This window comes from Aspergillus vadensis (genome assembly GCF_003184925.1).
Source record: "Aspergillus vadensis CBS 113365 unplaced genomic scaffold BO88scaffold_37, whole genome shotgun sequence".
In the NCBI taxonomy this organism is placed as follows: Eukaryota; Fungi; Ascomycota; class Eurotiomycetes; order Eurotiales; family Aspergillaceae; genus Aspergillus; species Aspergillus vadensis.
In genome coordinates, this window is record NW_020292075.1 from 69,248 (window position 1) to 80,948 (window position 11,701).

The window sequence follows — 11,701 nt, forward strand, 5'->3', positions numbered from 1 at the left end:
TTGCCCGGATTATCCAAGATATGCGGACCCGCGGAACGTACCAGAATTACACCAACAGTAAATGAATGTGAGCTGAAAGGTTGAACCACATTACGAAAGATATGGATCGGCTTGGTTCGGGAACTTGAACTCTGACGGACAGTAACTGTTAATGTCAATGATGTCACCATAACAGTCCGCGAAACCCTGCTGTCCCAAGGGGAATTGCTTTAAGTTGCCTTTTCAAGGAGGACACTTGCACGGTGCCGAGACTAATAACTCCTCTCAACAGGTATTCTTTTGCAACCGGTGTCGTGAAAGGAGGGCGTTCTTTCCGAAGTCAACAATCCCCTAGTTTCTAGTACCCAATAGGGAAAAAAGGTGGTCGCAGTTATTGTCTTTTTGCGTGTGCGTCTATTGATGGAAAATTCACATGAAGGGGCCGAAAAGCACAAAGGCCCAGGGTTACGCCAGCCCCCTCATTGCTTACCGTACAGCTTAGTCCTAGAGCAACTCTCAACTGACGCAGACGATGGCCTGTCAAGCATTGAAGCCCGTTCACGTCTTGATACCTACGGGTATAACCGATTGGATGAGGGTGAAGGCGTCTCCATCTGGAAAATATTGCTGCGACAAATAGCAAATGCGATGATGCTTGTGAGTTCAGCTCCGATGACTTGCTTAACCGGCCTGGTCCAATACTCTGGGAAAGTACATGTACTGTTCTAAAGTCTGCTGCCAGGTATTGATCTTAGCCATGGCTGTCAGTTTCGGCATTCGATCTTGGATCGAGGGCGGCGTTATCGCCGCTATTATTATGTTGAATATCGTCGTCGGGTTCTTCCAGGAGTACGCGGCGGAAAAAACAATGGCATCTCTACGATCACTGACAACACCAAGCGGGACCGTGTCAAGGGATGGTCATATAGCCATCATTCCTGCCGTGGAGATCGTGCCGGGAGACATTGTTGAGGTAAAGACCGGGGATATGATTCCGGCCGATCTGAGGTGCGGCTGTTGCTACCCCGTCTAGCAGATGTGGGGAATATGCTCTAACATTTGGATGACCAGGCTATTTGAGGTTGCCAATTTTGAAACAGATGAGGCACTCTTGACTGGAGAGTCGCTGCCTGTTCAAAAGGTCTCCGATGGGATATTCGATGAGGATACCGGACCAGGTGATCGACTGAATATTGCGTATAGCTCAAGCACTGTAACTAGGGGGCGAGCAAGGGGTGTTGCTGTTGCAACAGGCATGGAAACAGAAATCGGGAAGATTGCTTCCGCACTGCGCGGAAGCCAACGCAAACACCGGCCCGTGAAGCGTGGACCGGGTGGTGAGACCAGAAAGCGATGGTACATCCAAGCATGGATCTTGACTGGTTTTGATACAATTGGTCGGTTTCTTGGAGTGAACATTGGGACCCCTCTACAGAAGAAGCTGTCCAGGTTGGCAGTTGCTCTCTTTGGCATTGCAGTAGTATTCGCTATTGTTGTGATGAGTGCGAACTACTGGAGGGACAATAATGAGGTGATCCTCTATGCTGTGGCAACAGGACTTAGCATGATTCCTGCCTGTCTTGTGGTGGTACTTACCATTACAATGGCAGTTGGCACGAAGCGGATGGTACAACGCCATGTTATTGTCCGAAAACTAAGCTCTCTCGAGGCACTTGGGGCTGTGACAGACATATGTTCGGATAAGACAGGAACATTGACGCAAGGCAAAATGATCGTGAAACGGGCGTGGGTTGCGTCGCGGGGAACTTATTCCTTGGAGGGCACCAATGAACCGTTCAATCCCACAGCTGGCGAGATCGGTTTCCAAAAATTAGCCCCAAGCAGCATTGATAGGAAGACGACTGCAGAGATAAAAGAACCCCACGAACTATTGAAAGACGATGAGGGGCTCGAAGAATACCTCAACGTCTGCTCGTTGGCAAACCTCGCCCATGTTTATAGGAAAACGCACGAAGGTGACGACGGTGGAGAATGGCATGCCCGGGGAGAGCCAACTGAGATTGCCATTCAAGTCTTCGCAGCTAGATTCTCCTGGGACAAGGACCGCTGGACCAAAGGTGAAAATGCCAAATGGACGCAGAAAGTGGAGTTCCCCTTTGACTCCGATGTTAAGCGGATGTCAGTTGTATACGCCAATAATGCCGATAAGAAGACACGGGCATTCACAAAAGGCGCTGTCGAGCGAATACTGGAGAGATGCTCAGACATCGCGTCAAACAAAAACTCCGCGCCGAGACCTCTGTCCGACGAGGATCGCGGAGAGATCAAGAGAAATATGGAATCCCTGACGCACATGGGTCTTCGAGTTCTTGCACTTGCAACGAGAACCTCTGTCCCCGATACGGATAACCGGGAGGAGGTCGAGAAAGATCTTTGCTTCTTGGGCCTGCTGGGCATCTACGACCCGCCCAGACCTGAGGCAACTAGAGCCGTCCTGTTATGTCACCATGCCGGCATATCGGTGCACATGTTAACAGGCGATCACCCTGGAACCGCGGAAAAGATTGCTCAGCAGGTGGGCATATTAACGGAGGATCTTCCGCAACTTTCTGCGGATGTTGCACGGTGTATGGTCTTCACAGGTGGCCAATTCGACAATTTATCTGAGGAGGAGATTGACGCTCTTCCTATTCTACCCCGAGTCATCGCCCGTTGTGCCCCGCAGACTAAAGTGAAAATGATTAATGCACTCCACAGGCGTGGACGCTTCGTGGCAATGACAGGAGATGGCGTGAATGACTCCCCCTCCCTGAAAATCGCGGATGTTGGGATCGCCATGGGACAAAGCGGGTCTGATGTGGCTAAAGATGCTTCAGACATTGTACTAACTGATGACAATTTTGCATCTATTCTGAACGCAATTGAAGAAGGACGCCGGATTTTTGATAACATTCAGAGGTTTGTCTTGCATTTACTAGCCGAGAATGTTGCCCAGGCATGCACCCTTTTAATTGGTCTGGCATTCAAGGATGCGAGTGCTCAGTCGGTCTTTCCTTTATCGCCAGTAGAGATCCTATGGATAATCATGATTACCTCTGGTTTACCGGATATGGGCCTTGGCATGGAAATTGCTGCGCCTGATATTATGGATCGCCCCCCGCAAAGCGTGCGTTTTATCCCAAAAACCTAACTCATGGCCGGTGCTAATAAGTTACACATCAGAAAAAAGGTATTTTCACATGCGAGGTGCTTGTTGATATCCTTGTATATGGTCTTTGGATGGCCGCCCTATGCCTTTGTTCTTTTTCATTAGTCATATGGGGATTTGGCAACGGCGACCTCGGTCTCAATTGCAACCGAGATTTTAACTCGCTGTGCGAACCTGTCTTTCGCGCACGCGCAACTACCTTTGTCTCGCTTACCTGGTTTGCCCTATTCCTCGCCTGGGAAATGGTGGACATGCGCCGATCGTTCTTTCGTATGCAACCGAACTCGAAGCGATATTTCACTCAGTGGGTGTACGATGTCTGGAGGAACAAGTTTCTGTTCTGGGCAATCCTAGCAGGCTTTGTCTTGGTATTCCCTGTTCTCTATATCCCTGTTATCAATCATGATGTTTTTAAGCACACTGGCATATCATGGGAGTGGGGAATTGTTGGCGTGGAGACCGTCCTATTTTTCCTCGGTGTGGAGGGTTGGAAATGGACCAAAAGGATATATTTCCGAAAGTCCAAAAAGGCGTCGCAAAGAGGCTCTCTTTCGGAGGCTGTATAGGGGCTTCGTAAAAGAGCACTGCCCGGATACAGTATTCACGCTAGGTTAGTCGATAGTCGCGATACTGTATTTTGGGCAAAGTATAGTATACAGCAGATACCACACAGACAACAGGAGTAGTTACAGTGGTCGAATGCAGTTAATTAAATACTCGACTAATCGACCTTTGTCAGTCTGGAATGTAGCAACCGTTAAGTCGAGCGAATAGTTTTCTATAAGCCATCATGTTGAGAATTCGTTACGATACTATCCAGTCTGATATTAGCTCGCTAAATGCCAACTTATTGCCGCTGTAGGTCCCTTTGCAGCGCCTCATATTCCTGATCAAGACTCATCGTAGATTCAAATAGCGTATCCAGAGACTTGAAACTCCACGCTAGTATCAGGTGTGCTTCAATAGTACCGTAGCAGTTGACTGGTGGGTAGATGGGTACGACCAGCGAATCCCGGCTGTTGCTGAAGAATCCTAATACTAGTATCCTCGAATCCCATACAGAGCCACTAGGCATTCTTCACATGTCCAATACGTCCGTAAAAATCTTCCATAACTATTTTACCTCCTTTTCCTAAACCATAGTAATTGGCTTTGACCTGGTATTGTGATTAGAACACAGCTGGACTACAATGACTCAACTGCGACCACCTATTAAAAAGACTCGATCCCGATCTTGCACGATGGGTATTCCAGATCGCCTATTCCTGGAGAAGCACTCTGAGTAAATGGCAGGAGTCGCTTAGCCGTTTCAGATCATAAATCCTGATGACCCCATTCACATAACAGCAAAAGGCAGCTTTAACGTTACCTCTAGAACTTCAGTGGCCAATAATAGCCACGTGGGACTGCTTGCGATGGACAACCCGTAGCTGAAATGAACAGGGCTGAACTGGTTCGTAAAATGGTTGTCTACCATACGTGTCATAGCCAGGCCAGCAGTTTATGACTTCCGTTCACCCGTAAATTTTCCCGCAAGGGTGGCATTTTGTGTTGATAGAATCACAAATCTGGTCTTCAGTACGGCAGGAATACATATTTAGGCAAGAACAGCCGTAGCGAAACCTGCTGATCTCGCCAACAGCCACGTGGTCGGATAACTAGGATATTTCTTGAGTACAGCACTAATGTATGTTGCCCACCGGTACTCCATGCTGGCGATGACCACTGGTGCTGGTCGGCGTGATCGCCCGAAGACGCTCAGGGATTCTCAAACCCAAGATGAAGGTTTGATCCCTTTCATTTTAACCTTCTCCATCTAGGGAGCCAATTCAGGCCACACTCCTGAAGGACATGTTTGATTCTTAAGTTCCAAGCTAAAGTGACTAGAGAAAAGCATCCCAGTCAGGGAGATTAGTCAGGGAGATTGAACGCTATTCGAGCGTGTCGGTTCACCGACACGAAGAAATTCGAGTACTAGAATTAAAGTCGACGAGACAAAGGGAACCCGCCCATCCGGGGCAATGTCATCTCATTCGTCCCAATGGTGTCTCGCGTATCTCGCAAGGGACTTTGATGCTACTTGAGAGGTCAGGTTCAATTCCTTGATACAGTGATCCACCAAACGTGGTTACCCGGTGAGAAGCTAGGGGTGATCCCATCGAAGTCCTGACTTTACGTTACATTCCATGTTGATGTGTCTTGCAGTCTAAGTTTTGCAAGATAGTTGCCCAAAGGCCAGCGAGCAATTCTGCCTGAGTCGAACTCGGTTGATTCAATCATGGTGAACACGACCTCATGATTGGCCGGGTTGCTGTGGGTCATCAAACCTTGAAGCCATTCGGCCGGTCGGCGCAACTATCACGTTCGATGACGGGCGCGTGGACGGGCAAAACAGTCCGTTGACCTTGTTGATCATCGATAATCCTCATGATAACAGGATGAAAACACAGTTATTAAACCAGAACGACTGTGATTCTATACCTTGACCCACTACAGTAGTTGGGCTAAGGTCCTCTTAGCAGCTAGATGGCCGGCGTGTTGAAGAACGCTCCCGCTGAAAGCTGCCATGTTCGGGCCTCACCGTCAAATGTCGGTTTTCCTCAAATCGACGATACTGATGCGCGCGTTCTACATGGAAATAACAGTCAACCTTCAACACTCCCCATATAAGGGGGCCGGGGCACAGCATAATGTTCAGTTTTGTTTCCATTCAACCTAGTGATGGGTAGTGCGCAATAGGACCTCGAAATTGCCTGAGCTCGTACCCTGAATGGGTGGGAAAGGTTGTAGAAACCCGCCGTTCTTGTTTCCTGGCAGTTCAATTACGTGCCTGTCACAGGCCGTGCTGGTGCAGGTCGCTTTGCCTTGTCCCGGGTCATCAAACATCTTCTCCCAAGCTTCGTTGATTGCTATGCGGATCAACTGGAATCGTGCGAGCTGGACGTACCAACCGGTAGTGCTCCTCACTCATGGAATACCCTGCGCTCAGTACCTGACTCTTCTGGCACTCAGCAAAGTCTGTGTAGTCATCAATCTTCAAGAGGCGATGAATCTCGTGACGCACAATTTTTTCCGCTGTCAGCCACACTCCGCGGCGTATCCAGACCCCGGCGCGCTGGTGGTTAGCGAGTTTGCTGGTAGTTCCGAGACAGCCTTCGTAATCAATCCTTGGGAACATGAGGCCTCCGCGCACGCTCTTAAAGACGCCGTTGGAGCCAGACGTTGCGCCACCTGATTCGGAGACCTCTCACCGCTCTTCACGGCCAGAGACGCTAAGAAAGCACGTTCATGCTGCTTGTAGGGCAAGGGACGTATTTGAAGATATCCTTCGGTGGACCAAAGAGGAGGAGAGGTCCAGCTAAGCGAGGTGGAACATATCTATGCTTTCCCACAGGGTTTCTGCGGTATGGCTGTAGTATGCGGGGAGCCGACAGCCCCTGTTACAGTCTTATTCATCAATAGGTCAATGACCTATGAGCCTCGCCGATGACGCAAACTGGATCATAATAGTTATCGTGATCATGCTGGATGGTCACCGAGAAATACGTTTACAGGACTATGACAGAACGGCATCGTATGGGCAATTTACCATCACCTCCAAAGGGTGGAAGTAAAAGCGTAGACACAACAGCCTCTAGAAGAGCACACGACGCGGTTGCCACAAATACCGTGCATCGCGCCGTGATATGATATAAACGAGCTGCTAGCATTTAGCGGGTGATGCTTCCCGCCCTCTGGCGCGGAACGCCCGTCCGTTGCTCCGAATACCTGCGTTCCAAACCTTCATGGGTGGGCTCGGTCTGACCAGGAAACTTGGGGGGACCGCCCAAGCTGCTCAGGACCGCGCTATTGTCCGCTGTGAGGTCGTCAAGGACGTCCAACTCCTTCCCGCTGAACCACCTAGGAAGAGCCCATACACGCAGGGGAATGAGAAGGATAATCAACACGGGGAACCCTGTCCGCAAGTCCGCAAATCAGCATCGGGGCAAGAGATGGACGGAGTATCATAAGTAGTTAGTGGGTCGCTTTAGAGGAACTAACCGATAGCAGCGATAGTCTGGGAGATAGCCACAGTTGCAGCAACACCAATCCCTTGAAGCACGATAAAGAGCAAGATCTTCCGCTTCCGGACCGTGAGTAGAGGCTCGTCCCGCTGAACGAACCGGTTCTCCCGCATGAGAAAGATGGTCTTTTGTACCATTCCATTTGATTCTATGGAGCCCCAGCCAACAGTGAAGAAAACGCCTGCGAAGACAGCGGTGGGCATTGTATGCAGCACTATCAGTAAGGGACCGGTCATTGTACCAATAATAGCCAACCCCATGACCAAGTGGGAGATACGCTGCTCAATGACCGCTTTCGCATCGTTGATGGGACGACGAATCTCGGCACCTTCACCTTCTTCGGTTGAAATCACCCGGAGGGTCGTCTCGTAGACCGTTAGGGAGTCCGTGTGGACTGGAGCCTGCACTGAATCAGTCTGTCCCTTTATCATGAGGAGCAAATTAGGGACAGTACCTGTGGGACAAGACCATTTGGCATAGGGATCCCTATGATGCCTGCAATGAAGGTGGTGCAACCCAATAGAAAGAAGTCCCAGTGGAACCCGGAGGGCTTCTTCAGCGGAAAGTGGCGCGCCTGAGCGGTCAGACTGCTGATATTCTGTTCAAGGATGTGGGTTAGCCCCTCTCGGAGTCCATGTTGCTGCGTCACGAGCCTTGAGCGGTCAGATGATATTCGGAACACTTACGTGGTCGTAGTAGAACAGGAGCATGGTCAAAAACCCAAACGGCAAGGCAGTAAAAATCCACTTGGCCTCAAGATCCCAGAAATGAAGGAGCCAGCCTCGGTCTTGGGTAGGATAGAAGGCACGCGAGATCGGCAGAAACCCAATATGAGTAGATTTCAGGTTTCCTGGAAAATGCGCGAAACCTACCCAGAAGAGCGTGCCGAACTGCATCTATTAGCCCACCTGGCTTCAAACCGTAAAGGTGGCTGCGACGACAGGTAACAACGGGAGGGGGAACAGAAGGCGCCATCCGTGCGACAGTGTAGGGGTCAAGTTACCGGATATGCGTAATCAGCTAGCAAGCCCCGGACGGAAGGTTTCCAAATGGTACTGGAGCCTAGTTTCTCCAGCGCATAGATCGTCAAGAAATAGAGGATGGCAATCATACAGGCCAAATAGCCTGCATCGCGACCGTGGGTGGTGAACTCGTTGACCAACTCTTCCACTCCCTTGACTGCGATGCGGGTTAGAATGTGGGGCAAAACACGAGGAGTGGGAACTTGCTGCAATATATAATGCCCACATACATGCCGAAGGCTTCACTGGAGAAATCCGTCACATACCGCATGTAATCGCACAGATTACACACGGCTACTATCCAGTGGAAAACAGCTGCCCAGATGGCCGTCCAACACATGAAGTTGGGATATATGGACGGATCGTAGATGTTGACGATATCATAGATCGTGTAATTGAAGAGAGAGATCAGACCCGTAATCCCGACGATAGTCAACGGTTGTGCTCCCAAGATGCTGAACACCATGGCCGCCAGAGCCGAAGAGAAGAGGCCCTCATTGATGCCATAAAACTCTCCCGTGCGACGGTACATGTCCATCGTATAGGCGATAGCGGGCAGGATGCTGGTACACGGTTAGTAAGCCGGCACCGGTCCGGGTCACCTTCATCAGAGAGTGGTGTGGATGGCATACTTGACGAAATACATCCGCACAATACTGGCAATAGTGCGATAGTCCCAAGCGTCTTTGATATCACTCCAGTAGTAAGATAACCTTCTTCGCACATCGTGATACATTCCGCGGAAAGGTCGTAGGAAGCGCACGCCTTTCCATCCGCGCACGCCCTCATAAGTGTACGTCACATCCGTTTTCTTCCTCTCCAGGGGCGCCAAGACATGGGACGATGTGCGGGACATGATAGATGACTCAAACTGTGGCCACCGGAACGAGCCTATCTCGGCTTCCAAAGCAACGTGTGGCTGTAAAAAGTCAGGAGAAGGAGGAAGGGTACGATGGAAGGAGGAGGTAACAGCAAACTTGGCTGGGTATTATTTGGGGATGCCGCGAGCGTCTCGGGGGCCACGAAGGGGGGCCCACGGGAAGACCGTGCCTACGAAAATTCCGCGCGTTCCGACAGCCCCTTAAAGTGTTATTGTATACCACGCAACCCAAGCTCTGTGGGCTCATTACATATGAGTATCCGCCCTCCTGAGAGGATGATAATAGGCAATATCTTTGCCGACGTAAAGAGGCGAGCTCAATGTTTTGACGGAAAAGCAGACAGCAAAAAGAAATAGAGTGACATCAGCCAAGACTGAAGCTGATGGTGCGCCATTTTCTGCCCGGGCAGAACATCAAGCCCAATGGTAGATAGCAACAGTCGTTGGCCATAAGTGTCCGGAATGCCACCGCCACACAGTTGAGTTTCTCCCTTTACCACTGCCGAGCAACGATAAGCGAGTCTGTATAAAATATCTCATATATGTGGATTAACTTGACAGTAGCGTGCCTGGCTGGATGGCTAGAAGAGCAGAAGGCATGTCTCGACTGCCCGATTACTGGTATGGGGGACGCCCACTGATCGATTCCAGGCTGAGTACGGCGTTGCTCCAGAATAACTGCTTTTTCGAGGCATAACCCCTGGCCGGTAGTCCCACGTGCGAGAAAGATAAGGGATGATCAAGCTCGCGAAAGCTAGTGTAATGGCCGGTACCATGGAGTCTTTCCATATCGGGAGACGGACTGGTACCAATAGAAGCTAAACTTTAGCAGAATATGTGATGTTTCCTTCAGCCAACGTGCAAAGACCCTCGGAGCGTAGTACGTGAGGATTTCGGGGATGTGATCCAGGAGAACTCGACCCAAATTTCCCAAAAGAGAAAAGAAAAGAAAACACGACAGAGCGGACGGTCTCTTATGCTTGTAACATGGAGAAGAACGGTCTACATTCCCCTGATATAAATGAAGGAGCTGCTCTTGATGAGTACACTCTGCTCAACCGTTACATCCATCGCCCAGGCCAAGCGCCGTGGATTGACTTCTTCTGCTGGTGCTCTGGGCGCCAAGGCAGCGGACAAGAAGCCCCGGTACGCTTTCGGGAAGAAGAGTGGTGATGGCGTCGAGGCCGTTTTTGTCTGCCCTAAAGAGCGGTTCGAGACCAACATACCCTCTGGTCAGCGGGCTTCCGACATCGAGCCTCGTCGCAAGCGGACCGGTTTCAACAAATTGACCGCCGAGAAGACCAACATCTTTGTCCAGTCAATCGGTTACTTCCGGGCCCTATCCTCTATGGTGAGTTCATTGCCTACGCCAGGATGACGGGAAGAGGATAAAAGCTAACCCCTACAGTCATGGAACTTACTGTCTGTCTCGCTGCCGGTCCTCATGACTGGATTTTAATTCGGTGTCATCGTCGGTATCCTGTTCCTCAAGCGTCCCTGAAGGGTGATATTGCCATGAAGGTGACCGTGTTTCGTGCTGGCCAGGAGCAGGAGACCCTGCTTCTTGTCGAAGCACTTGAAACGATAGACATCGCTCACAATGACCTCGCAGGTTTCCATGGGTCCACCTTCAGATGGTAGAGCACACGAAACTACCTACGCCCAGACTGAAAGATATCGACCATATCTTGAAAACTATGCCACCGAGACTTGACGATACGTACGTCAGAATGCTAGAAAATATTCATTACCTGCTTTCAAGTGAAGCAGCAAGGGCCCTCCTATGGCTTTCACTTTCCCTTAGACCGCTTCGCCTAGTCGAGGTCAACGAGAGCTGTACTATCGTGCCGCAGAATAGGCCAGTCATAGCAGAAGAAGACAGACTGGAGGGGGAAGGGATCTTGCCGTGTCTATCCGGACTTGTACGCCGGACCGGAATTGACAACAAGTACCTGGCTCTTTCCCATTTCTCAGTCAAAGAGTTTCTCACTTCTGAGGCTCTTAAGCATGACACCTGTTCATCATATGGTTTCCACGATAATTCAGCACATGCTTTGATTGCGGAAAGCTGCATTGCATAAAGTAATCATTGCTATTGCAGTGAAAATCGAAAAGGCAGTAGAACGGATCTCGAACAGTTTCCCCTTCTTGAATATGCATTCCGCTATTGGTTCGAGCATACGATTTTGGCCGGAGGTGAAGAGCACATGAGTCTGGCTTCTTTAGAATCCACCCTCCTTCAGTCGGGCGAGAAGTGGAAATATGTCACATTGATATATAACCACGTGATTCCCGATGTACCCTTTAGTTGCGCTGCTCGATAATTGACTCTTCGCACACCTCTGGGGTGGGCAGCTGCTCTGGGACTTGAGTCAGTGGTCCATCTTCTCGCATTACAACGGCCAGCTGATCTTCATATGATACAAGACATCAGATTCGATCCCAAGTGTTTCCAAGTACAAGAGCCGTGTGAGGAGTGCTACATGATCAGATTCCACCCCACTAGCGGTACAGCACTTAGGAAAGCTGCGCAATTCGGACATACGTCGATAGTAAAGCTTCTCATCAATGACGGTGCTGATATAAA

The 11,701-nt window shown here is 50.1% G+C and overlaps 3 protein-coding genes across 3 annotated transcripts; 2 read left to right on the forward strand and 1 right to left on the reverse strand.

Moving 5' to 3' along the window:
• The first annotated feature begins 61 nt into the window (after nt 1-61).
• Nucleotides 62-3,738, forward strand: BO88DRAFT_491968 (cation-translocating P-type ATPase). Its single transcript, XM_025712889.1, has 4 exons — nt 62-636; nt 722-987; nt 1,051-3,106; nt 3,163-3,738. Exons 1-4 carry the CDS (start codon nt 400-402, stop codon nt 3,712-3,714), a joined length of 3,111 nt encoding a protein of 1,036 aa, XP_025557488.1. The 5' UTR covers nt 62-399; the 3' UTR covers nt 3,715-3,738.
• A 2,963-nt stretch (nt 3,739-6,701) lies between these two features.
• BO88DRAFT_408998 (HCO3 transporter family protein) lies at nt 6,702-9,173 on the reverse strand. The gene is made up of 7 exons (XM_025707846.1): nt 8,867-9,173; nt 8,442-8,797; nt 8,216-8,391; nt 7,899-8,102; nt 7,667-7,810; nt 7,190-7,613; nt 6,702-7,103 (listed from the first exon to the last, which is right to left on the reverse strand). The coding sequence occupies exons 1-7, from the start codon at nt 9,088-9,090 to the stop codon at nt 6,859-6,861; spliced, it is 1,773 nt and encodes a 590-aa protein (XP_025557489.1). The 5' UTR covers nt 9,091-9,173; the 3' UTR covers nt 6,702-6,858.
• Nucleotides 9,174-10,135: 962 nt separating this feature from the next.
• Nucleotides 10,136-10,492, forward strand: BO88DRAFT_420093 (uncharacterized protein; the record flags this gene model as incomplete). The annotated part of the gene is made up of 1 exon (XM_025708426.1): nt 10,136-10,492. The coding sequence occupies one exon, from the start codon at nt 10,136-10,138 to the stop codon at nt 10,490-10,492; it is 357 nt and encodes a 118-aa protein (XP_025557490.1).
• Between the last annotated feature and the right edge of the window lie 1,209 nt (nt 10,493-11,701).